The 27,775-nt window shown below is 44.9% G+C and overlaps 1 protein-coding gene across 2 annotated transcripts; it reads left to right on the forward strand.

Moving 5' to 3' along the window:
* The first annotated feature begins 280 nt into the window (after positions 1–280).
* On the forward strand, positions 281–27,775 carry Ssr1 (signal sequence receptor subunit 1). 2 transcript variants are annotated; one of them, XM_045136764.1, is made up of 9 exons: positions 281–425; positions 3,027–3,139; positions 10,010–10,097; positions 12,880–13,142; positions 15,068–15,144; positions 15,990–16,068; positions 18,947–19,040; positions 19,608–19,622; positions 27,012–27,775. In XM_045136764.1, exons 1-9 carry the CDS (start codon positions 347–349, stop codon positions 27,077–27,079), a joined length of 876 nt encoding a protein of 291 aa, XP_044992699.1. In that variant the 5' UTR covers positions 281–346; the 3' UTR covers positions 27,080–27,775. The 2 variants fall into 2 exon arrangements, with proteins under 2 accessions (XP_044992699.1, XP_044992700.1); XM_045136765.1 differs by lacking the exon at positions 19,608–19,622.

A 27,775-nucleotide genomic window follows, 5' to 3' on the forward strand; every position in this document is an offset into this window, starting at 1 on the left:
CTGCAAGCGTGAGCGGCGCTGCGGCTTTTTGCAGTTTCCGCCCCGACCCGCACTCGTTCTCTGAACGCCACCCACGGAGGCGGCTCGTGGCCCCGACGCCACCGTCACTGCGCGCCCAGCGAGCGCGCTGTCGCGGCAGCCACGCAGCGGCTGGGAGCGGGCGCCGACTGGCCCGGAGCCCCCAGCCGCGGGGCGGCCACGCTGGCGGGGCGGGGCCAAGGCCGTGCGTGCCCCGCCCCTCGCCGCCGCCGCCGGGAGCCCGGATGAGGAGCGCCGCCATTACGGCCCGAGCCCGCGCAGAGCCCCGCGGACGCGGACGCGGACCGGACGCCCGAGCGGCCGCGCCATGAGACTCCTCCCCCGCCTGCTGCTGCTGCTCCTGCTGCTGCTCCCGGCCGCCGTGCTGCTCCGCGGCGGGGCCCGAGGTGAGGCGCCGGGGGACGCCGGGGACGGGGCGGCCCGGCCGCTGCCCACGCCGCGCGAGGGGGACGGGCCTGCGAGGCGTCCGTGCGCGGCGCGGCTCCCCGCCGCCCGGCGGCCCTCGCCCCCTTTAAGCCCCGGGGTCCGGTGACTCGGAACCCCGCCTTCTGCCGGCGGCTCCTCCGGGCCGCGCCGGCGACGCTCGTCCGCGTGCAGCCGTGCGGCCTCCGCGGGGCCCGGCCCGCTAACCCGGCAGCCCCGGGGTGTCGGGCGAAGACCGGCGCGGCGCTCCCCACCGCGTGGCCTGCGCTGCCTTTGGGTTGCTCTCCAGGGCTTTCTCTTTGAGAATGAGCCCCGAGCTGTGCGTGAGCCCGCGAGCCCCGGAGGCGCTGGCAGGACCCGCAGCACGGCCTCCGAGCGCTGCCCGTGCGCTGCTTCCTTCGCCCCTTCGCTCCCGCTTTGCCACATCATCCTTTCCCCGGAGGGGCGGGATGCCCGGGAGCCTGAAGGGCCTTGTCCAGAACACGTCTAATGTGACTCCTTTAGGGTGGCTCTTGCCCATAAAGCAGTGATCTGCAATTAAACTCTAGTTGTACTTTTTACTTTGCGTTTATTATAAAAGCATTTTAAAAATCTGTTTGAATTCGGGCGTGGTGGTGCACGCCTTGCTTTGAGCAAACCCTGCACTCCGGAGGCAGGGGTAGGAGGATCACTGAGCTTGAGGCCAGCCTGGGACTACAGAGTGAGTTCCAGGGTCTGTCTGCGCTAGAGTGAGATCCTGCCGTGAAAAACTTAAAAGCAAAAGAAAACAGTGTGTGTGTGTGTATATGAAGTCATAGGCAAAAATAATTGGATTCCGTCTTTGCTATCAACCCTGGTTATCTGAATTGTACTCATTCCTCTATCATCCATCCAAGTAATTGTACTGGGGATTGAACCAAAGGCCTTGTCCATGGTAAGCAAGCATTCTTTCGTGGAGCTAAGGCCTCAGTCTTCTTCTCACCTTTTTTTTTTAAATGTTAAAACCGAGTCTCATTAAATTGCCCAAGTGGTCTTGAAGTCACTCTATAGCTCAGACAGGTCTTAACTTGGGACTCTTCTGCCCCAACTTCTGTGGAGTCCTGGGATTACCTGCCTGTGGCACCAGGCTGGCTTACTGTATATTTTACTGAACAATGTATGTTTTGTACAGGCCAGCTTTTCCCATGTCCACTATACAGATATTTATCCGTTGGAATTACATACTAGCAAGCACCAGGTTTCAACTGTAGTCAACTCTAGACACTGTAAATGGTATTTTCTTTCTTTTACACTGGAAGACATTTTTGTTGGTATACTTTGTTTTATATGCTTAATTATGAGATTAAATTTAGGACTTTCCTACTTTTTAAAAAATATTTTTAATCTTTTATTATTTTATTTATTTGAGAGAAAGGGAGAGAAAAGCAGACAGAGAGAATGGAATGGGCATGCTAGAGCCTTTAGGCGCAGCAAATGAACTCTGAATGTGTGCGCCACCTTGTGCATCTGACTTAATGTGGGTCCTAAGGAATTGAACCTGGGTCCTTTAGCTTCACAGGCAAATGCCTTAAACACTAAGCCATTCCTCCAGCCCAAGTTTCCTACTTTTTGACAAATTAATTTTCTTAATTTGAATAACAAAATTGCCTGAAGTCTTTTATTTGGGCTGCAGTTCATTTTTCCAAATGGTGGGATGGATTTTTTTGTTTGTTTTGTTTTTGTTTATTTATTTGAGAAAGAGGCAGATAGAGAGAAATAGAATGGAAGCACCAGGGTCTCCAGCCCCTGCGAACGAACTCCAGACGCGTGTGCCCCCTTGTGCATCTGGCTAACGTGGGTCCTGGGGAAACGAGCCTTGAACCAGGGTCCTTAGGCTTCACAGGCAAGAGGTTAACTGCTAATCCATCTCTCCAGCCCTGTCTGTCTGTTTTGTTTTTGAGGTAGAGGCTCACTCTACTCTGGAATTCATTATGTAGTTTCAGGCTGGGCTCAAACTTCTGCCTTTTGAGTGCTGGGGTTACAGGCATGTGCCACCACACTTAGCTTTTCATAATTAACTTTTCCCATATAGTAAGCCCAGCATGGTGGCACACGCCTTTAATCCCAGTACCTGGGAGGCAGAGGTAGGAGGATCACCGTGAGTTTGAAGCCACCCTGAGACTACATAGTGAATTCCAGGTCAGCCTGGGGCCAGAGTGAGACCCTACCTCGGAAAACAAAAGCAGCCGGGCGTGGTGGCACACGCCTTTAATCCCAGCACTTGGGAGGCAGAGGTAGGATCGCCATGAGTTCGAGGCCACCCTGAGACTACAGAGTTAATTCCAGGTCAGCCAGGACCAGAGTGAGACCCTACCTCGAAAAACCCAAAAAAAAAAAAAAGAAAAACAAAAGCAACAACCACAAAAAAAAAAATTACCATGTAGTAGCTAAGACTAAGAGTAGCATAATGGAAGTGTCCTTGCATGTACAGTGACTGGGAAGATAGTGTTATTACAAGAGGAACATTTTTCTTCTCTAGACCTGATATTTAAAAACATGGGTATTCAGGTAAAGGTTGATTGTTCATTTCATATTTTGTTTTTTAGGGTCATTAGCAGTAGCTCAAGATCTTACAGAGGATGAAGAAACTGTAGAAGATTCAGTAATTGAAGATGAAGATGATGAAGCTGAGGTAGAGGAAGATGAACCCACAGATTTGGTCAGTGCTATATACTGTTTAGTGTGTGTGTGTGTATGAGTATATGTAGTGCATATGACAAATTAAGATTTTGTTGTAGCCATAGTTAGCCACGGTGGCCTACACCTGTAACTCCAGCACTTGGGAGGTGGAAGTAGGAGGACCAAGAGTTTGAGGCAAGAATTAATTCCTTTTTTTTTTTTTTTTTTTTTCTTGAGGTAGGGTCTCACTTTAGCCCAGACTGACCTGGAATTCGTTATGTAGTCTTAGGATGACCTTGAGCTCATGGCAGTCCTACCTCTGCCTCCCAAGTGCTGGGATTAAAGGTGTGGGCCACCATGTCTGGCAAGAATTATTCTTTATTAGACATTTTGGTAGTCTCTGTTTTCATCATGATCAAAGTGGGTAGGTGTTGAGCTGTAAGAGGCAAGTCACTGCGAATGAGTGTAAAAGTTTTCTGGAGTAGGGAAGGAGGCAGGTCACACTGGAGCAGGTCACACTGGAGCAGTTCATCTTTGTGCGTGTGCAAATATGGAAGGGTCACACTATCCCAGGGCAAGCAGTGACCAGGGTTGGTTGGTTGGTTGGAGTCCACGGTGCTGAGCTCTGGCTTCTCCTTCTGGGTCTCTGCTGGCTCTCGTGCTTGTCTGCTTTCCTTCAGGCGGCAGTCACTGCGTCTCTGACTCTCGTTCAGGGCGGCTCCGCCATGTGGCAGGCACTGTCGTGGGCACTGGGCTGAGCAGGTGAAATGTCTGCTCTGCTCTCAGGTTCACGCTCTGGGGCAGCGTCTCTCGTTGCTTGGAGGAAGGGGGTCTTTAGCTGATAAATGCTATCAAAAACGTGCCGTAAGGGAGTTGGAGAAGATCTCAGAAGCTATACAACCATGAAATTTTTACTTTGCAAATACAGGATGCCAGTACGCTCTCTGCCTTATACTCATGCATGGTTCTAGCTAACGTTACATCAGCATCAAAACGGTTAGCCTAGCTGGGTGTGGTGGTGCACACCTTTAACCCAAGAGGCAGGGGTGGGAGGATTGCTATGAGTTCAAGGCCACCCTGAGACTACATAGCGAATTCTGGGTCAGCCTGAGCTAGAGTGAGACCCTACCCCCCCAAAAAAATAATGATAATTAGCCTTATAAATAGATCTGTCTTTTTAATTTAATTTTTGATTATTTATTTGTTTTATTTTTATTATTCATTTTTGGTTTTTTGAGGGTCTTATTCTAGCCCAGTCTGACCTGGAATTCACTATGTAGTCTCAGGGTAGTCTCAAACTCATGGTGATTCTCCTGCTTCTGCCTCCCAAGTGCTGGGATTAAAAGCATGTGCCACCATGCCTGACAATACTTATTTATATATACATTTATTTATTTGAGAGAGGAAAGAGGCTGATAAAGTACAGAAAGAATGGGCACACCAGGGCCTCCAGCCATAGCAGATGATTTCTAGATGCATGTGCCACGTTGTGCATCTGGCTCACATGGTATTGCAGTCAGGTTCAGCATTGCTGGTAGAAATCACCCAACCAATAGCAGCTTCTGGGAAAAAGAGGTTTATTTTGGCTTATAGGCTCAAGGGGGAAGCTCCTGCATGGCAGGGGAAAACGATGGCATGAGTAGAAGGTGGACATCACCCCCTGGCCAACATAAGGTGGACCACAGCAACAGGAGAGTGTACTACACATTGGCAAGGGGAAACTGGCTATAACACCCATAAGCCCATCCCCAACAATACAGTCCCTCCAGGAGTCGTTAATTCTCAAATCTCTATCAGCTGGGAACATATCATTCAGAACACCTAAGTTTATGGGGACACCTGAATCAAACCACCACACATGAGTACTGGGGACTCGAATCTGGGTCTTTAGGCTTTGCAGGCAAGTGCCTTAACTGCTAAGCTCTCTCTCCAGCCTTTACCTCTTGTCTTTTTAAAACAATACTTATTATGTGAAAGAGAGAAAGCGAAGGAGAGAGAATGGACACACCAGAGTCACCTGCCACTGCAAACAGACTCCAGATGCATGTGCCACTTTGTGTATCTGCGTTTATGTGGGTACTGGAGACTCAAACCTGAGCCATCAGGCTTTGCAAGAAAAGTCTCTGTAACCACTGAGCCTCTGCCCTCTCTTGCTTAGTTTTTTTTTTTTAAACTTTATTTTTATGGAGTATGCTATCCACTCAAACTAATCTGCCTGCTATATTGATGTTTTGTGTTCGTCTTGTTATCTAGACACATAATATGTCATCTGAGTCCCAGACCCTGTGTTACAGCCTTCCCTAATCCCTGCTCCTTCAAGAAACTTTGATGCTGGCTTATGTGACATCCCTTCTGTGTGCATCCTTCACACTTCTAGGGTTATATCAGGGCTTTGTGTCTTTACCCTTTTCCTTAGATGATCAACTTTGAGTAGTTGAGCACATTCCTCCTTCACTGTTAGTTGTAAGTATTTGAATGGTGGGGAGAGTGCTCAATGGTTACATGCTTGGTTTGCAAAGCTGCTGACTAGGTTGGATTCCCAGCACCCAAGTAAAGCCAAATGAAAAAGTGGCAGAAGCATCTAGCTTTCATTCAGGGACAAGAGTTCCTTGTGCACTCCCTCCAGCTTACATGTAAATGAATAAGTAATATAAAAATAAAATAATAAAATGCCACTAGTGGATTCAAAGAGAATTCAGAATTGAATTTGAGTCTGTCCAGCAGTTTAGTAATGGGTTATATTGTATTGTTCTAAATTACTTGGGCTTTCTAGCATTGGGATGTATTTATTGTAGAGAAAGAGGGTAGAGAAGGGAATGGTAGATCTTTGTATGAAGTTGAGAGCTTTTCCATCCCTTAGTCATTTTCCCTGTCCTGAGGACCATTTGAGGAAAAGGAGAAACTGTCCACTTCCCACCTTGTTCCATTTGCACAAAGTGTAAGTATGATCTGCTCTGTGAGTTTTCTCAAATCAGAAAATGCATAGGACTGGAGAGATTGCTCAGCAGTTAAGGCACTTGTCTCCAAAGCAAAATGATCCAGGTTCTACTCCCCAGGACCCATGTAAAGCCAGATGCACAAAGTGGCGCATGCCTCTGTGGTTGGTTTGCAGCTGCTAGAGGCCCTGGTGCACCCATTCTGTCTGTCTCTCTGCTTAAAAATAAAAATTTAGGGCTGGAGAGATGGCTTAGCAGTTAAAGCGGCTGCCTGCAAAGCCAAAGGATCCCAGTTTGACTCTCCAGGACCCAAGTAAGCCAAGATGCACAAGGGGCGCATGTGTCTGGAGTTTGTTTGCAGTGGCTGGAGGCCCTGGCGTTCCCCCCCCCTCTCTCTCTCTCTCTCTCTCTCTCTCTCTCTCTCTCTCTCTCTCACACACACACACACACACACACACACATACACACTCTCTCCCCCTCCCCCACCCCTTTCCTCCCTTTCTCTCTCAAGTAAATAAATAAAATATATTTTAAAAAGATTCTCTTAAAAAATAAAAATTAAAAAATAAATAAATAAAAATTAAAAACAGAAAAGAAAGAAAATGATTAGGGTAGATTGAAACAGGAAACAGAGTGTGTGCCCTTCCTTGAGTGAGGCCTGTCTGAGGAGGGGCTCACAACTACAGCTGCTACAGAAGACCCCTGTGGACGTGCAGGAGCCAGCATTTTGCCTGTGACAGCTCCCAGAATTCCTCCATTACCACTTACGTTCAGATGCCAAGGCATCAGTAAACTGGGAAATGTGCCCTTTGCCCCTGGGTCTGTGTCCTGTAGTAAAGCAAGTGAGGGAGTCTCTTTTCATGACTGATATCAACAACAGGTGGAGGTACAGGTTACTAGTTTAATGTTCTTCATTGTACATGTTTTGATAAGCCATCTTGTGATTTTTTTTTTCTTTTCTTGATTCCCCTTTATAAAACTGGAGATTGCAGTGTAGCCTCAAAAGTCTTAAAACAAACTGGGTGTGGTAGTGCATGCCTTTAATCCCAGCACTTGGGAGACAGAAGTAGGACTATCACCATGAGTTTCAGGCCACCCTGAATACCTAGCGAGTTCCAGGTCAGCCTGAGCTAGAGTGAGACCCTGCCTTCAAAAATTAAAAAAATAAAGTCTCAAAACAACTATATTAACAGCTAACTTAAAAAATTATATTTAAAATAAGTAATGTTCAAATGGAGAAGTACAATATTCATAGATGGGAGTTGACTTCATGCCACCAGGCACTGAGCATGTTGCCCTGCGGGCACATTTTTTCCTCTGCCCCTGGAGGTAGGCTGCAGAGCTGAACTAGTTTGGTGTTTTACCGTGCTCTGGGCACCAAGTTGTCACACCGAATGACATGCTGGAAGGTCACAAAGTAAATGAGTTACTTACCTTTACTCTCATACACTTGCCCACGTTCCCAGCTGATCTTCGGAATCTCACTGTTGCAAAGTGGCCCCTTGAAGGATGGCTGTCGTATTTCTACTTCTAAGCAACAGTGAGGTTATGCAGCTTTGCCTTTTGTCTGCAACTCCTCCAGGGGATTTCACGGGTTCCCCCTTTGCTTGCAGAGGCCCTTGCTGACGGGAGTGGCTCTGGCTACACGCGTGCTGTGTCCTGTGTCCTGTCTCTACCCTTAGCTGCTACTCACTTATCTTCACTCTGTTCAGTGTTTCTCTCACTTCCTGTTCTTGCTCCACCATGGTCTGTCTTGTCCAATAAGTAACCCGATTGCCAAATTCGTGGCCTGTTTCCACTGATTGCACCTTCAATCCCTTCCTGCTGGCTTCTGTGGCAGCCCCTTTGTCCGCTCAGTTGCTGGGATCTGTCAGCACTCTCCTCTTCTTCCTCTCTGTTTAGCCGCTTCATGTTGGTGGAACCTGTGGTTCCAAGCACTACAGTCCTATGTTGACAGCGCTCAGGTCTTCTTTTTAGACCATTGCCTTTCTGAGCTCCCTATCTCTGTGCCACCTCTTCGAGACAGCACCACTGGTAAAATGTTCACACCTCAATTTTCACAGAACTTGGTGGTACCCAGCACTGACCCTCCATCTACCTCCGTCACTGATGTCCTGTTTTATGGCTCCAGTGGCCTGAGCTGGTGTCTCACACCTTCATTTCTTTCTCTTTGTGTGTGTGTGTGTTTATGTGTGCGTGTGGTTATTGTTGCTGGAACAAAACACCCAACCAAAAAGAACTCATGGGAAGAAATTGTTTATTTCAGCTTGCAATGTCATGGGGCAGTCTCATTATTGGGGGGGGGGGCATGATGAAGCAGATAAATGAGCATCACATCTTGTCACATCAAGTGGGAGCAGCAGCCAGAGTGAGCTATGACTAAACACCCAGAGGGGCTGGACTAAACCTTCAGGGCACGCCCCCAGCCACCTCTCTCAGCAGGACTCCACCTCTGTAAAGCTCCACCAGCTGAGGGCTCAGTAGGAGGCTTAGCCCACTTGATGCTGGGGGTATTTTACATTCACACTACCCCAGCATGTGTGTGGGCTCACATGTGGCCTCTGGGCAGAGGCCAGAGGTTGCCCTCAGATGGCTTCCTCAGTCGTTCTCCACTTCACTTATGGAGGCGGGGTCTCAGGTGAGCGAGCACTCACTCATTGAGCTAGTCTAGCAAGGCATTGCCCAGGGATCCATCTCTGCTTCCCAAAGAACATTTCAGACAGGCTGCACGCATGCCTGTCATTGACATAGAGGCTGGGTGTCTGGGTCACGTCCTCTCCCTTGCATGGCAAATGCTTTACCACTGAGCTAGTCCTGCAGGCCTTCCTTCTTCTGAGAGAACAAGAGTGAGTATGGGCACACCAGAGCCTCCTGCCACTGTGTACCAACTACAGACTCTATTGCCACTTGGTGCTGCATCTGGCTTTACATGGGTACTGGGGAATCAAACCCAGGCTATCGGGCTTTGCAAGCAAGAACCTTTAACCGCTGTGCCATCTGCCTAGCCTCCTTTCTAATTCTTTCTCAAAGATACCGTTCTTTTCTTTTTTATTCTGTGTTTTGAGGCAGGGTCTCACTGTAGTCCAGGCTGACCTGGAATTCACTTGGTAGTCTCAAGGTGGCCTTGAACTCACTGTGATCTTCCTACCTCTGCCTCCTGAGTGCTGGGGTTAAAGGCATGCGCCACCACGTCCAGCTTCAAGTCTACCCTTTCTGCTTTGTTTCTAGAGTATGTTTCTAGCCTCCTTGTCTCTGGTCTAGTTTCCTGTTTGAGTTGTGTGTTGTGTTTTGGAAACAGGCTCTCTTGTGTTGCCAGGCTGACCTAACTCCTGGTCGCAAGTAGTGTTCAGGCACACACCACCTTGTGGGTTCTTAATTCTTGGGGGGGGTCTGTTTACTTGTCCCTCCTCTCTTTCTCCCTCCTCCTTCCATTCCCCCCTTTCCAGTTCAAGTTAACCTAACTGAGTTCCACAGGATACTTGTCCCGTTCATTGGTGTGGAAGTTTTCTGGGCTGCTGCCCAGGTGCTGAGAACAGGAGTGGGCAAAATGGCTGTGGGCCAGAGCCGGCCAAGCTCGTGAGCGCTCTCACAGCTGCTGCAGAGAGCGGTAGTCGCAGAGGGAACCTGGCCGGCGAGCCAGCCGACTGCCTGGCGAGGCTGCTGGTCCTCAAAGCTGCCTCGAAGGAAGCTTACCAACCCCTGCTGCGAAACCTCACTGTGGAAAGTGTGGCTGGAATGTGAGCAGCGATGGGATGGCATTCCTTGAACACCTGTTAGAAGTGTGGACTGTCAGTCCTTTCTTAGATCTGAGCCACTCTTCCTGCTGCCCGTGGCTCGGGTGACCATTCACATGGCTGCTCTAGACGGTACTTCACTAATGAGTCCAGTGAGACCTGCCCCACCAACACCAACAAAGCAGTATCTTTGACTGTTTCTCCTCTCAGTAAGCTTTTTCTCATTGTTGCTTTCCTTAGACTGAAGATAGAGAGGAAGAAGATGTGTCTGGGGAACCTGAAGCGTCTCCAAGTGCAGATACAACAATCTTGTTTGTCAAAGGAGAAGGTAATATGCAAGAATTCATTGTCATTCAGATAGAGGAATTCAAAAATGCAAACTTGCTTTGGGGTCACCTTTTATATAACAAGTCTGTGGATAACTTTTATTTGTTGTATTCTTGAGGGTATGTGGTATATGTGCACGTGTGTTAATCTGTGTGTGGACGCCAGGGGCTGATGTTGGGAGTCTTCCTTGTGAGTTCTCCATTCCATTTTATTGAAGCAGGGTCTTCAATTAGCCAGCTTGTCCCATGAACCTGATTCCACTTTCTGATCAGGTGGAACTGGGGTTCTGGGGATCCCAACTTCTGGTCCTCAGTGCTTTCACAGCAAGCATTTTGTCCACTGAGCCATTTCCTTAAGACCCAAACAACTTTTGTGAAAACTTAAACATTGTTTATAAACTTCTTTCAAACTACCTCAGCAAAATAATTTTGGCATATATTTGTTTCCTTTTGTTCCTATCATTTTCTTTGAGACGGGGTCTTGCTGTGTAGCCCAAGTGGCCTTGAGCTCAAGATCTTCTTGCCTTGGCCTCCCTCATGCTGGATTATAAGCACACACTTTTGCTATGTTTTTAAGTGTTTAAACATCAATGAAATGTTCAGTCTTTTAGCAGAGCATTAATTAAAGGAAGTTCAGGGCCGAGGGTGTCGCCCAGTTCGTCCGGTGCGCGGTCGTGTCCGCGACAGCAGCGCTAGGAGGCGAGGTAGGAGGACGAGCTCAGGCCACCTCAGCACAGCAGACCCCAGACTGCCCACGTCCCACCAGAGCCTGCCTCAAAAGGGGGGGGCTTGGGGGATCTGGTCAGTGCATAAGAATGATTGCTGCTTGAACATGAGGGCCTGAGCCCACCCGAGCTTGATTTCCCAGCACCCATGTAAAGAAAAGATGGGCAAGGCCATGCGTGACTGTAACCCTAGTCTTGTGGGGAGCAAAGATTTGAGAATTACTGAGGCTTGCTGACTGAATATGGCAGCTATTGTAAGGAAACGTGGATGAGCGGCAGAAGAGAACACCAAAGTTCTTTGGTCTGCGTGCACGTGGGGTATGCACATCTGCACACACAAGCATACGCCAGACATCACACTGTGCGTACCATGCACAGTCTATGCACATGCACACACAAAAAGAAAAGGAAGGAAAAAATCTGGACTGGAGAGTTGGCTTAGTGGTTAAAGCACTTGCCTGCAAATCTTAAGGGCCTAGGTTCAATTCCCCAAGACCCTTGTAAACCAGATGTACAAACTGGCACATGCATCTGGAGTTCATTTGCAGTGGCTAGAGACCCTGGTGCGTTCATTCTTTCTATCTGCCCCTCTCTTCCCCCCTCCCTTAAACAAATACTTTTTTAAAAAAAAATTCAGTCAGGTTAAGTCTCTTATCCAAATTGCTTGGAAACAGAAATGTTTTGGGATTTTGAATTATATGGAGTTTTGGAATGTTTGCATATGTATGTTGGAATATTTTGAGCGTAGGACGCAGGGCCAAACACAAAACTCATTTAGGTTACACTTGTCTTTGAACTTCAGCTCATCATTTGGGATCAGCTGTATAATTTCCCATGGGTATCATGTTGGCACTCAAAAATTTCAGTTTTTGGAACATTTTCAGTTTTCTGATTAGGCTGTTTAACCTCTAAATCTAATGGCTGTTGCTTTCTGAGTTCTCTGTGGTGAGCTCTGTTCTGAATGCTTTGCAGTGCTTAGTTCCAGCAAGCCCTGAGGAGTGTACTGATTGTTGAACTTAGCTTTCGAGAGTTTGTGAAACCCTAGGATTGTCCAGTTCATAAACAGATTACAGAAACAAGAGTCAAACCCAAACCAGTCTGATCCATAACCATGCTATACTGGGTGAAACTTAACTCAGTAATAGCATAACTAACCTTAGAAATTAAGTTTTCTTATTCCTGAGTTTTCTGTTTTATTCTCATAGATTCCAGTCATACACCTACAGAAGTAATTTGACTCCTGGAACTCAGCCCAGTATGAATCAGTGCATGCCTAGAATGTACAAGGCTTTGGGTTCTAGTCCACAAGACACCAGAAAGTTAATGTGATTAATGATTTCCCATTTGCATTTTGACTGATTGCTTAATCATTTAGGAGTTGCCTTCTTGTTTTTGTTTTTGAGGTAGGGTCTCACTTTATCCCAGGCTGTTCTGGAATTAACTATGTAGTCTCAGGCTGGCCTCAACCTCAAAGCAACCCTCCTACCTCAAAGAAGGGGAGAGAAAATATAAATAGGTATGTCAGGGCCTTTAGCCGCTGCAAAGGAGCTCCAAATACATGCACCACTTTGTACATCTGCCCTTATGTGGGTACTGAGGAATCAAACTCAGGTCACCTTAACTCTTGAGCCATCTGTCCAGCTCAGGATCACCAAATTTTTATTGTCTCATAAATACTAGTTTTTAGAGAAAACCTCTTAGGTTTTTTCCTGTCATTTTCTATTTATTTGCATAGGCACTATACTGAGTTATGGAAACTCTCCGCATGCTAGTATTGGGACCAAACCTACACGTTTCTTTCTAAGTTCACACAATTTTGGTGTGATCCGCTGAAATTGGAATGCCCATTGACACACGTTGGGATGCTAGGGTACAGGCAAGAGTTGGAGCTTACACCCCAGCTCTGATGGGTATCGGTGTGTACTCATACCAGGAGTGCTCTGCCGAAGAGAGTTCTGAAACCAAGTCCCCATGAAGCGGGAGAGGGCCACGGTCCATTAGTCATGTTACATTGATGTTGCTTCTGTTAACATGTTCTGATTTCCCTTCTGTGCCTCAGATTTTCCAGCAAATAACATCGTGAAGTTCCTGGTAGGCTTTACCAACAAGGGCACAGAAGATTTCATTGTCGAGTCCCTCGATGCCTCCTTCCGCTACCCTCAGGACTACCAGTTTTACATCCAGAACTTCACAGCCCTTCCTCTGAATACTGTAGTGCCCCCCCAGAGACAGGCAACCTTTGAGTACTCCTTCATTCCTGCCGAGCCCATGGGGGGACGACCCTTTGGCCTGGTCATCAACTTGAACTACAAAGACTTGAATGTAAGGCCTTCTCAGTCTTTCCTCTTATGCTTTGTTTTTATGTTAGAGGCTATTAGATTTTTCTGTCTATTCAAGCACCTATGTTGTGGTTGAAACTGATAGGCATCAAGGCTGCACAACACACACACACAGACACACACATCTGTCTTCATCTGTAATGTAAGTGGGGGAAGTGGTACATACAGGAACTGTGTTAGGGTTAGCCCAGCTAGACTGGAGTTTGAATGGAGGGATAGGATTGGAGAGATGGCTTAGCTGTTAAGGTACTTGCAAAAGAGCCCCAGTACCCACATAAAGCCAGATGCACAAGGTGGCACATGTGTCTGAAGTTCATTTGCAATGGCTACAGACCTTAGCACTTGTATTCTGTATTTGCCCCCACTGCCTTAAATAAATAAAGAAAGAAAGAAATTTGGAAGGGATTCTTTAGCCACATAGTGGACATAGTGGAGTCTGCCTCTGATTTAGATGTTCCTGTATATTAAATAATTTGTTTTTTACACAAATTCAGTCCCCAGACCTCACTTAAAAAGTCAGAAGCTGGCCAGGCATGGTGGTGCGTGCCTTTAATCCCAGTGCTCAGGAGGCAGAGGTAGGAGGATCACTGTGAGTTTGTGGCCACCCTGAGACTGAATTCCAGGTCAGCCTGGGCTAGAGTGAGGAGAACCCTACCTCAAAAAAACAAAACAAAAATCAGAAGCTATGGTGAGTTTCTATAATTCTAGTACACTGATGAGAAGATGCAGGCAGACACAGGACAATTTCCCAGAAGCTCCTGGCGAGCACAACAAAATAAAAAATAGCAGAGCAAGAAGAGAGAAACCATGCCTCAAATGAAGTGGAAAGGCGAAGACTGATCCAGAACTTGTCCTCTGACTGTCACATGCTTGCTGTGATGTGCATACACTCACACCACTGAAAACAATAGTGAAAAAAATTAACTTAGTAGAGAGGAAGAAAGTTTTCATTCTTTCTGTCTTCATGATAATTCTTGCTTGAGTATCTGAACAGCTATCTCATTTTATGTTGCTTTCAAATAAATTGTGGTCGTCATAGATGTAGTTTTGGGTGTTACTTTTGTCCACATAATCTTGACTTCTGAGATTGTCAACAGAGGAATGCTTATCAAAGGACTGGAAACTACAACTTAAAAATACTTTGGTCTTGGAAATTACTGATTGTGTATTATGAAGAAAATGGTTTCCAGTCTGTTTTCAGTTTAGAGCACGAATCTTCATGTAAAGGGATCTGCTGTGCAGCTACTACTGGGCATTTCTCCTTGCTGCAGAGTTCTGGAGAACTGGACTGCCTGGTGGTGGGTTGCTCTGCAAACTATTTCTTCCTGCTAGGTTTTGTTTTTGTTTTTATTTTGTTTTTTAGAAACATGATTTATTTGAGAGAGAGAGAGAGGGAGAGAAGGAAGCAAATAGAGAAAATGGGCACATCAGGACCTCCAGCCACTACAAATGAACTCCAGGCACATGCATCCACCTTGTACATCTGGCATTTTGTAGTACTAGGGAATCAAATTTGGGTCCTAAGGCTTTTCAGGCATGCGCCTTAACCACTGAGCTATCTCTCCAGCCCTCTTCCTGCAAGTTTTATCTTTTTTTTGTTTTATTTTCCTCATTCCTTAAATCATTACCTGCCTCCCTGCTACTTGAAGAAAGTGGGGTTTGAGACATTTTTATTTTATAGGAGATATTAACCTCATCATAAGATTGAGTGCTTGCCATTGAACAGTGCAATTTTGCAGTCAAACGTCGTAGCACTGAGCTATATCCCCAGGACAGTGCAACTATAAACAGCATGGTTGTGTCTTCAGACTTAAGTGATGGAAAAAGCTATACTAAGTTTTAGGGTAACAGTTCTAAGAAATGCTTTCATTGTATTTTACATGATTTTTACATCTGCTTTTTCAACAGGGCAATGTATTCCAAGACGCTGTCTTCAATCAGACAGTGACAGTGATTGAGCGAGAGGATGGGCTAGATGGAGAGACGTAAGTGAAGTCTTCATGCCTGGATATAACCTCATAAGGGAAAGCTGGAAGATGTGCTCTGAAAAAAAGTAGTTTTCAATAGACAAAGTGGAGTGGACTGGGGGGGTTAGGCCAGGTCATTGCCGCACAGCTCCACGCTGCAGGTGGTGATGTGCTCGCTAGTGCTGAGCCAGGAAGAGTGGTTGAAGCTGACTAAAAGTATTGACGAGACCGTGGGTGGCTTTCTGTCCTCAGTTGTCTCCATTGTGCTCTGTCAAGCCAGCTCAGTCTAGGCGGTCATAGGCCTCTACAGTATGAATTTACGTACAGTATGAGATTTATCTTGAAAATGTGTTCTTTGATGAATCATCTTATTGTGAATTTAATGTCATTCACTTGTAGAAACTTTAGTCCAGTGTTCTGTTTTTTTAATTTTTACTTTTTGATGTTTTTGAAGTCGGCTCTCACTCTAGCACAGGTGACCCTCCTGCCTCTGCTGGGATTAAAGTTGTGCACCACTATTACTTACTTGGTCAGCCCGGGAAGATGCCTGAGGCAGGACCCAAGTTGGTGCTGTTCGTGTGCCTGGGTGGCATTTGCTGGTCACCTATTGCAGGAGCAGTTTTCAGAAAACTAGTAACTGATGCACAGTTCAGGTGATTGGGCTTTGACAGCAGGCTGTGTGTGACAGGAGCGTGGGCTGCCGGAGACATCGTGGCGCCAGCCCAGCCCTCAGGGCGAGACAGGGTACTGGGGAAGACAGCCACGTGCTCTCAGGAAAGGACACTTGTGGGGCACTTGTCTTGCAGTTCTCTGTGGTGTTTGCCGTGAACTAATGCCAGCTCGCACCTGCTCCTTCTGTGCAGAATCTTTATGTACATGTTCCTCGCCGGCCTTGGGCTCCTGCTGGTTGTTGGCCTTCATCAGCTCCTGGAATCTCGAAAGGTAATTGCGGGCAAAGCCCTGACCTCCCTGCCCTGGTGACCGCTGTTCTAATGACAGCCTGGGTCTTTATGCTGTCTCGCTCTCACTTTGGCCTTGTAGACTTAGGGGTTTTTGTTTTGTTTTTGTTGAGGTAGGGTCTCACTCTAGCCCAGGCTGACCTGGAATTCACTATGTACTCTCAGAGTGGCCTCGAACTCACGGTGATCCTCCTGCCTCTGCCTCCCGAGTGCTGGAATTAAAGTCGTACACCACCATGCCCAGCTGTTAATACTCTTTTTAATAGAACACCCAGGCAGCACCTTGAGACATGTCTTGTTCATTACATGAACCCAGTACACCATTCATGCACATATACAGTTAGCATCTTTTGTCACCACCTAGAGTGTAATATTCCTGAAGCTCAGAAAGATTCCACAGTTCCGTTCATTGCACTTTTAGACAGATAGACATTGTCTGTAACCAACCAATTTTATATTTAGCTTAGCAGTCAGAACTAGAGGGGTGATGCTGCGGCTCCGGGAGGAAGACTCGCTTTGGCTGACAGGCTCAGAGGGAGCTCCATGGGGAAGGGGTGGCTGGAGCAGGGGCTGGGCCTCACCTCTGCCAGAGCAGGTGGAGCAGGCAGCAGCGGGAGAGTGAGCCAGCTGACACTGCTCAGCCAGCACTGGCAACCCTCACGGGCTGCCCCCAGCAGCGCCTCCCACAAGGCTCCACCTCCCAAATTGCTGTCCACTGGGGAGTAAGTGTACAAAACACACGAGTGTGTGGGGCACAGCTGATCCAAACCACCGCAGATGACAACTTTTAATAAGCAAATGGTTCTTTTTGTTTGTTAAACCATTAGGCTGTGTTGGTTCTGGATTTGTGGTTAGGATCCTAAAATGCCATGATCTGCCATGGTCATGGGTGCCCTCCTTGGGTGGCAATTCATTGACCACAGCTTCCCTCCACTTCTCACCCTTCCCCTCACCACACTCCTTTTTCCTCAACCAACAGAAAGAGACACCCCTCTTGTTCTCTGGGGGAAAGTATTGCATACTTTCTGTCATATATGGCAATATAATCCTTTAGGCCCTACATGATTGTCAGTTCTTTTGGTGTGTGTAATGTTTTTATAATGATTGGGATTTTTGCTATAAATTTACATATACTTTGTAAGGGAATTTCCATGTTGGGTTCCCCCTTTCTCCGTTTAGTCATTTTTTGTTATTCAGGATTTAATTTATGGACTACTTAAGACTTTGTATCGATATTTATTTTTCTTTTATGTAATTGGTATCCAGGCCTTTTGTATGATAGAGAAGCACTCTACTACCAAACTATACCTGCAGCCCTTGTGTTTTTTTTAAATTATTATTGACAATTTGTATATATGTATAAGATGTATTTTGGTCATAATCCTTCCTATTACCTTTTCTGTCTTACTCCACTGAGCGCTTCTTCCCAACTAGTCCTTCTACTTTAATGCCTTTTTTTTAAAGCTCTTGGGGGGGGGGTTTCCTCTTTTTCTCTCTCTCAAATAGAGAAGGGGGCCAGTGAATGGCCATGCCAGGGCCTCTAGCCACTACAGATGAACTCCAGATGCATGCGCCACTTTGTGCATCTCTCTTTATATGGGTCCTGGGGAATCAAACCCAGGTCATCCGGCTTTGCAGACAAGTGCCTTTAATCACTGAGCCATCTCTCCAGCCCAGTTAAGCTTTCGTCTTAGAACTCAGAAAAGTGGACAGGCTCAGCAGTGAGAGTGTGAGCAACTGCACTTACTAAGATTTTTGAGAACGGATCTCATGCTGACCTCAGACCCAGTATATAGCTGGGCACGTCTTCAGTATATTTTATTTTATTTTGTTTTTGTTTTTTGAGGTAGGGTCTCACGCTAGCCCAGGCTGACCTAGAATTCACTATGGAGTCTCAGGGTGGCTTTGAACTCATGGTGATCCTCCTACCTCTGCCTCCCAAATGCTGGGATTAAAGGCGTGCACCACCATGCCCTCCTTTTTTTTATTTTTACTTACTTAGTTGACAGAGAGAGAAAGGCAGAGAGAATGGGCACGTTGCAAATGAACTCCAGATCTGGCTTACATGGGTCCTAGGGAATCAAACCTGGGTCCTTTGGCTTTGCAGGTACATGCCTTAACCACTAAGCCATCACTCCTGCCCAAGTCTTCAATTTCTGATCCTCCACACCCAGGAAATCTTAGGTTCTTAGATTCATTGATCATAATCCTGATCCAAATGAGATTTTGTGTTTTTGTTTTATCTGTGCCAACTACTTAATTGTATTTATCTTACAGTGTAAGACTGCATGTATACATTGCAATAATTATTTGAATTTCATTGACTGTAAACTTACTCTTTATAATTTGATTCTCAAGTCGAAAGAAAATCATTGCATAAAGAAATTCTCTTCCTTTAATCCCAGCACTCGGGAGGCAGAGGTAGGAGGATTGCCATGAGTTTAAGGTCATCCTGAGATGACAGAGTTAATTCCAGGTCAGCCTGGACCAGAGTGAGACCCTACCTCGAAAAACCAAAAAAATTAAAAAAAAAAAAAAAAAGAGAGATTCTCTTAACTAGGTGAGACCCCACCTTGAGAAATAGAGAGAGAGAGAGAGAGGTACTCTTAATTTGCTTCAACAGCATACCAACAAATCAAGCTATATACCAAAGATAAGATCTGTAAATCCTGTGGAGATTTATTCTTTGTAGTTATTAGCTAGTCCAATAACCCTTAGATATAAAATATTTGAGTTAGGAGAATATCTTAGCACTACAAAAAAAAAAAGAAGCATAATATTTCTCTGCTAAGATCAATGTTTTAAAAGGTAGGATGAACAATGTGGTATGCCTTTAAAATACTGTCTTTATGCTCTTACAGCGCAAGAGGCCAGTGCAGAAGGTGGAAATGGGCACGTCAAGTCAGAACGACGTTGACATGAGTTGGATTCCTCAGGAAACACTGAATCAGATCAGTAAGTATGAAAAGTCTTTCTCTTAAATAGAAATTAAATATTTTAGGCCGGGCATGTTGACACATGCCTTTAATCTCAGCCCTTGGGAGTCAGAGGTAGGAGGCTCAGCATGAGTTCAAGACCACCCTGAGACTACATAGTGAATTCCAGGTCAGCCAGGGCTAGAGTGAGACCCTACCTCAAAAAAACAAACAAAAAACATGAAATATAGCCTGGTGTGGTGGCGCATGCCTTTAATCCCAGCACTCGGGAGGCAGAGGTAGGAGGATTGCCATGAGTTCGAGGCCACCCTGAGACTCCATAGTGAATTCCAGATATATATATATAATATATATATATATATATATTTTAGATTTAGTAACAAATGCTGTTAACCATTGATCACTTCCCTCACCTATGTGACTCTCCTGTCATGATTAATGAAGCCTTTAAAGCTTATCCTGTTTGTAGTATGTTTATGCCTTAATTTAAAAATGGTTTCATGCCTGCAGTATATTTTATTTTAAAGAATGCCTGTATTCCTATTTCTAATCTGTCTCATGTCTCTTTTCTTTCCTGTTGCTTCAGTGCAGAGTAGAAGAGGTGAGGTGATTCATTTCTTTAATGGTGTTTCTAGAGTTTGGGGACTCTTGCAAAGTGCATGAATACTTGATAGCAAGTTTAGTTGGTAATAGAACTGTATTGTTCTGGAGAAACTTAACTACTCACTGCTTTTTGAAGAAATCTAAAATATTACTTAACATTGTGATATTATTACAGCAGGCAGTTCATTAATCATACTAATTTTATGAAGGAATGTAGAATTTTTTTCTCCAATTGAAGGACTCAAAACTATTATAAAAAGCAAAGTAGGGGGGCTGGAGAAATGGCTTAGTGGTTAAGCGCTTACCTGTGGAGCCGAAGGACCCCGGTTTGAGGCTCGATTCCCCAGGACCCATGTTAACCAGATACATAAGGGGGCGCATGCAACTGGAGTTCATTTGCAGTACCTATAGGCCCTGGCGCACCCATTCTCTCTCTCTCTCTCTCTCTATCTGCCTCTTTCTCTGTCACTCTCAAATGTTTTTTTAAAAAAGCTTTTTTAAGGGCTGGAGAGATGGCTTAGCAGTTAAGGCGCTTGCCAGCAAAGCCAAAGGACCTCAGTTCAATTCCCCAGGACCCACATAAGCCACATGCACAGGGTGGTGCATGTGTCTGGAGTTTGTTTGCAGTGGCTGGAGGCCCTGGTGTGCCCATTCTCTCTCTCTCTCTCTCTCTTCCTTTGTCTTGTTCTCTCTCTCAAATAAATAAATAAAAATAAATTTTTTTAAAAAAAGCTTTTTTTAAGAAAAAAAGCAAAGTAGGGGCTGGGGAAATGGCTCAGTGGGTAAGGGCACTTGTTTGCAAAGCCTGACATCCTGGGTTCAATTCCGCAGTACACATGTAATCGTGGATGCACAAGGATTCACTTGTGTCTGGAGTTTATTTGCAGTGGCAGGAGGTCCTGGCATACCCATTGTCTCCTCCCTCTGTCTGTCTCAGATAAAGAAATAATGTTTAGCCAGGTATAGTGCTGCACGCCTTTAATTCCAGCACTTGGGAGGCTGAGGTAGGAGGACCTCTGTGAGTTTGAGGCCACCTTGAGACTACATAGTGAATTCCACATCAGCCTGCACTAGAGTGATACCCTACCTCAAAAAAAAAAAGAGGAGGAAAGAAGTTTTTTAAGAAAAGCAAGGAAGCCTTGTAAAAACATTGTTTAGAAGTAAAAACTTTGTCACCTCTGGCTTCATCATCTCATTTGCCGTAAATACTTGTTGTCTGCTTATTACAAGTGGCGTCCACATGTATCATTTCTCTGTGGTGTTCAGTCAGGTGGCAGTCGTGCTGTCCAGCGTAGATCCACACCTTCACGTTCCATACCTTGGATGTTTATGCTAGTTACCTCATTCTGTTTTAGTAAGTTGGCAGTTTTTTGGTTTATATTGGTTCTGATTTTTTGTATTTGGCACAGGGGTTATGTATGTGTGTGCATATGGTGCTAGTGTATAAGGGTACATAAAATTTAGTGGGTGGGTGTGCACATGCGCACACAGGCCCAAGGTTGACATTAGGTGCTTTTCTCAATCATTCTTGTTTATTGAAGCAGAGTATTTCAGTGAAACCAGAGCTCACCTATTTGGTTAGTCTAACCAGCCCTACGGATCTGCCTGTCTTCACCTCCCGAATTCTGGGATTGCAGGTGTCTACCACCACATCTGGCATTTATGCTGAGGATTTGAACTCAGGCCCTCACACTTAGGCTGCAGGCACTGTACCAACAGAACCATCTTTCTGACTCTTTTTGCTTCTTCTTCTTTTGAGGAAGCGCAGAATGGCCTCAAATGTTAGATCCTTCTGCCTCAGCCTGCCCTAGAAGGCTACAAGCTACCATACTACACCTGGCATATTTTTACTTCACACACAGGGTAGGCAAACACTGTACCACTGAGCTATATTCCTGTCCCTTTTTTACTTTCAGACAAGGTCTCACTAAAGTGCCAAGCCCAGGGCTGAAGAAATGGATTAGTGGTTAAGCATTTGCCTACAAAGCCTAATGATCCAAGTTCGATTCCCTAGTACCCACATAAAGCCAGATGCACAAAGTAGCATATGTGTCTGGAGTTATTTGCAGCAGTTGAAGGCCCATTCTCTCTGTGTCTCTCTCCTCTCTCTTTCTCTGCTTGCAAGTAAATAAATAAAATTATTTAAAAATACAGAAAAATTAAGAGCCAAGCCTGTCTGGAGCTGTCTATGTAGACCATGCAGGCTTTGGGCTTGTCATTGTCACTTTCCTGAGTGGCTGGGAAATGCTGGCTTTTGTAAAGATAACTTTCTAAAAGGAGAGCAACTAAATTGTAAACCTGTACCATTTCCTTCCCAAAAGATAGTGCTAACTTTTTTCCTAAATATTTGTTTTTATTTAATAGAGAGGCAGAGAGAGTGAGTATGGGCACACAGGGTGTCCTGCCACTGTAAACAAGGTCCAGACATACACCACTTTGAGCCCCTGACTTTACATGGACACTGCAGGGTTGAGCCTAGGCCATCAGGCCTTGTGAGCAAGTGCCTTTCCCTGCTGAGCCGTCTCTGCAGCCCAGTGCTAACTTCTGTATGAACACCATGTGTTCTTCTCAAGCGTTGGATAGCATCAGCTGTTGTGATGCTACCCAGTCTTAGGATTCTTTGTCTACAGCAGGATTGGAACTTGATTAAAGCGAGCCCTTTCCCTCTGGGGTCAGCTCATCCTCAGAAGCAGCCAGGTCTCTGGCTGAGGGCTGTAGCGGGTGGGCAGGACAAGCTCCTGGGTCCGCGTGCTTACTGAGCTGGTTTTGAAAATCTCACGAGCTTTGTTGGAAGAAGCTGGGAGGCAGGAGCCACTGGAAACAAGGAGGCAGTTAGATGACCAGGCACACACTGGAGATAGCAGTATGTCAATAGAATGTCAATAGAAGGTGCAGACGTTGTTTTAAGTGTGGCTCGGGATTTGGAGACACTGGGGACACAGCACTGGTAGCAGCCCAAGTCATGGTACTGAATGACCTGCTTCATTACAAGGACTGATTTCTCATGCTGACAGTAAAGCAGAAGTAGAATTTCATTGACGTACAGATGGTGGCACTGTGTTGGTGTGAGGCCTGGGGAACAAACCTCAGAAGTCTCTCGGGCCCTCCTGCTTGTACAGGAAGTGCTTTTAACTACTGAGCCATCCCTCCAGCCTGTCTGCCTTGCTTGTTTTTTGCAGTGACTTGTAGGCTTTTTTTTTGGGGGGGGGTGTCCTGCTTCTACAAACTTAACTCCAGACACTTGCAACACTTTCTGTGTTTTGTTATTTGCATCTGTCTTATGTGGATGGCTTGGAAATTGAACCCTGACTGTGCCAGATTTTGCAAGAAAGTACCTTTGACTACTGAGCCATTTTCCCAACCCCAGGAGTTTAAAAATTGTATGAGGAAATAAAAAAAAAAATCATAGTCAAATGATAATGAGAACACAAGATACCAAAACCTTTGGGACACAATGAAGGCAGTCCTAAGAGGGAAATTTATAGCTTTAAGAGCCGATATTAAGAAATTAGAAAGGCATCAAGTAAACGACCTAATGCTTCACCTTAAAGCCTTGGAAAAAGAACAAGGCAAACAGAAAATCAGTAGACGGGAAGAAGTAATAAAGAATCTCCCAACTAAAAAAAGTCCAGGCTCAGATGGATTCACTGGTGAATTTTACCAGACCTACAGGGAAGAACTAACACCATTGCTTCTTAAGCTTTTCCATAAAATAGAAAAAGAAGGAATCCTATCAAACTCCTTCTATAAGCCAGCATCACCCTGATACCAAAACCTGGCAAAGATAGAACAAAAAAGAAAATTACAGACCAATCTCCCTCATGAACATAGATGCAAAAATTCTCAACAAAATATTGGCAAACAGAATACAAGAATATATCAGAAAGGTCATTCACCCTGACAAAGGAAGCTTTGTTCCAGAGATGCAGGGATGGTTCAATATATGCAAATCAATAAATGTAATACATTATATAAATGGGCTAAAGGACAAAAATCACCTGATCATCTCATTAGATGCAAACAAAACGTTTGACAGAATCCAACATCCCTTCATGATAAAAGTCCTACAGAGATTGGGAATAGAAGGAACATATCTCAATATAATAAAGGCTATTTATGGCAAGCCTACAGCCAACATACTACTAAATAGGGAAAAACTGGAAGCTTTTCCACTAAAATCAGGAACATGACAAGGGTGTCCACTGTCCCTATATTATTTAATATATTATTTAATATAGTTCTGGAAGTCTTAGCCATAGCAATAAGGCAAGAGACGCACATAAAAGGGATATAAACTGGAACGGAAGAGACCAAGTTACCATTATTTGCAAATGACATCTTTCTATACATAAAGGACCCTAAAGACTACCAGCAAACTGTTAAGAGTTGATAAATACCTATAGCCATGTAGCAGAATACAACATAATTACACAGAAATTAGTAGCCTTCCTATATGCTAACAAACACATAGAGGATAAAATCAGAGAATCACTCCCATTCACAATTGCATTAAAAAAATGAATAAATAAAGTACCTTGGAATAAACGAAACCAAGGAAGTGAAGGATCTCTACAATGGAAACTTTAAAACACTTGAGCGAGAAATTGCAGAAGACTCTAGGAAATGGAAAAACAGCCCTTGTTCCTGGATTGGATGAATCAATATTGTGAAAATGGCAATCTTACCAAAGGCAATCTACACATTTAATGCAATCCCCATCAAAATTCCAAAGGCATTCTTCATGGAAATAGAAAAACCAATCCAAAAATACATTTGTAATAAAAAATTTGAATATCTAAAACAATACTGAGCAACAAAAATAAGGCTGGTGGTATCACCATACCTGATTTTAACCTATATTACAGAGCCATAGTAACAGAAATCTCTCATTGTAGCCAGGTGTGGTAGCGCACACCTTTGCTCCCATCACTCAGGAGACAGGTAGGAGGATTGCCATGAGTTCGAGGCCACTCTGAGAATACATCGTGAATTCCAGGTCAGCCTGAGCTAGAGTGAGACCCTACCTCGAAAAAAAAAAGAAAATCACTCATACTAAGGCTCTTTTTTTTTTCTGTCATTTCCACGTCCCCTTTTTTATTATTACATATAAACCAGTATTTTCATGGAATCCATGTGTTTGAGATTATATATATTTGTTCTGTTATATTTTTAGGCTCAAATTGGTACAGTTTAGGGTATAGGATCCCTTTTGAACTGCCTCCAACCTTTTTGATCTTTGAATGATAGTTGTACTTGTTGGCTTCACACGTTAATCCAGTGTTTCTGGTATACCTTCTCTAACCCAGATAGGGAGTCAGCTGCCAGCTGTGCCTCTGCAGGTCCCTGAAGAACACAGAAACTAAGATCCATGCTTGAGGGTCACTTGGAATTGTTGACCCTTTCTGTGAAGTGAGCAGTAAATTTGAGGTCAGCCTGGGCTAGAGCAAGACCCGGCCTTGAAAAACCAAGAGACAGAAGTTGATTTGCTTGTGTATTTGGGGAGGAGAGAGAACATGCACAGGGGTCTCTTGCCACAATGAACAGTGGCTCACTTTCAGTGGATGGCTGGGGAATTGAACCTGGGCTTGCAGGTTGTGCACCACCTTTAGCCACTGAACAATTTTCCTAGCCTCAGTCATTTTCTTTTTTTTTTTTTAATTTATTTTTATTTATTTATTTGAGAGCAACAGACAGAGAGAGAAAGATAGAGGGAGAGAGAGAGAATGGGCGCGCCAGGGCTTCCAGCCTCTGCAAACGAACTCCAGACGCGTGTGCCCCCTTGTGCATCTGGCTAACGTGGGACCTGGAGAACCGAGCCTCAAACCGGGGTCCTTAGGCTTCACAGGCAAGCGCTTAACCACTAAGCCATCTCTCCAGCCCTCAGTCATTTTCTTAACATACTTACTTTTATAGGGCTGTGTGTGTATGGATTTATTTATTTATTTATTAGAGCAGAGTGAGAATGAGAGTGGGCATACCAGGTCCTTTTGCCACTGCAAATCAACTCCAGATGCATAGTGCCACTTTGGTCATCATTGTGTGGCTCCACTGGCCTCATCCTTGATATTCCTGGCTCAGCTTTCCTAGTCAGTGACAAGAAATGTACCTCCATGCCTGTTTTACTCTTCAGCCTCTTAATTTTTTTTAAGAGAGAGGGGTGTGTGTGTGTGTGTGTGTGTGTGTGTGTGTGTGTGTGTGTGTACACACATGTGCAGGGAACAAGAAGATTGAGGCAGGGTTTTCATGTTTCTGCTGTATGTACCAAGCTAGCTGCCATCTTATGTTAAATTCTAGGAATCTAATGTAGGAGATAAAAAGAACTGTAAAAAGATAACGCTTATATGCATGGAATGTTTTTGGCACTGATATACTAATTTTTTTTAATCTGTTTGCTTATTCCAGTTAACTTTATGCAACTGCCAAAATTATCAAAACTGTATGACTGTATTTATAAATATTAAATCTTACATTAGTAACCAACATGAATATGGTACAACTATGTCATATATATATTTTTTATTTTTTATTTTTTTCCTAATTAGGGTTTCACTCTAGTCCAGCCTGACCTGGAATTCACTATGTAGTCTCAGGCTGGCCTCAAACTCACAGTGATCCTCCTACCTCTGCCTCCCAAGTGCTGGGTTTAAAGGTGTGCACCACCACACCTGGCTAAACTTGCTAATTTTTGAGATGGAATCTCATGGTACCGCATGCAAGCCTTGAGCTCCTGTTTCTGCCGCCTCTGCCTCCCTTGTGCTATGATAATAAGTGTGCACCAACATGCCTGTCTTCACATATAGACGTGCCATATGGAATTCAAAATTCTGCAGTGTCTGAGGTAGTATGACAATGAAGATCAGTCATTTTTCCACACTAATTGAAAATTCTCATGTTGAATAATTTAAAATCAAAGGCTGAGATGATGGCTCAGAGGATTAAGGAAGTTTGTTTGCAAAGCCTGTGAGCCCAGTTCAGTTTCCAAGCCACCACCTACATAAGCTGGATGCAAGAAGTACTACAAACACGTGTGTGTGTATACACACACACACATACATATATATTTAATTTGGGACAATGGGCATGCCAGGGCTTCCATCCACTGCAAACGAGCTCTAGATGCATGTGCCACCTTGTGCATCTGGCTTGCATGGGTCCTAGGAATTGAACCAAAGTCCTTTGGATTTGTAGGCAAACACCTTAACCACTAAGCCATCTCCAGCACCACCACCACCCCCCGCCAATAATTCTGTTTTAATTTTTTTGGTGTTACTCCTGAAGGACATTGCAAAAGGCTCGCACAAAGTGAGAGCACATGTCACTGGTGATGTTCGTGCATGTTTGCACCTCGCACACTTAGAACAATTCAATATGCTCTCTTTGCTTGCAGATAAAGCTTCACCCAGAAGGCTGCCCAGGAAGCGGGCACAGAAGAGATCGGTGGGATCTGATGAGTAAATGTCATTTGTGCAGCAGTTCAGTCTGTGCTTGCCCTGCCTCGTGTTTTCGGCCTGATGGGAATCAGTGCAGAGAAGCCGTGTCACATAGAAGGAGCTGCTTATGTGTGGACTGAGCAGTCAGAGTCTGTGGCGATGGCATTGCTGACAGTGCACTGCATTCGTTTCTAAAGTAACAAATTTGGTTTTTTTTTTAAAACCATTAAATTGTGTGTGTGTGTATGTCTGTGAGCAGTTGGTCTTAGCAGAATCATTGTTGAACTACCTGATGCATGCCTTTAGAACACGCTGTAGGGTGCTGTGGTCACCTCCTTTCCGACACTTTCCATTGGTCCCCATTATCCCCAGTGTTACTTCAGGTGTTCTGCCTTACAGGCCGATTTAGGTAAGTCATTTGTTGCTTCCTTGGAGTTGTTCAAACCAGTGATACAGGTCGCCTCTCCCTACTGTTCTCTGTCACAGCCAGAGTTCTAAAGGCACAACGGCAGAAGCTCGTTTTAATTTTTTTTTTTTAAGCAATAGATTCATTTCGCTATAAGCCTGCTGTTTACTGTAAGACACACCTTCAAAAAGTTGGTAAATGAATTTGAGAAATTTGGCATCTCTTAACAAAATTGTAAAACATGAAAATTCTGCTGACTTTGGCATACTACTCCTATGACTTTTTTTAAACAAAGAGTTCATTTGTGCAAACTGA

The sequence above is a fragment of the Jaculus jaculus genome, chromosome 17 (genome assembly GCF_020740685.1).
Source record: "Jaculus jaculus isolate mJacJac1 chromosome 17, mJacJac1.mat.Y.cur, whole genome shotgun sequence".
Taxonomy (NCBI): domain Eukaryota; kingdom Metazoa; phylum Chordata; class Mammalia; order Rodentia; family Dipodidae; genus Jaculus; species Jaculus jaculus.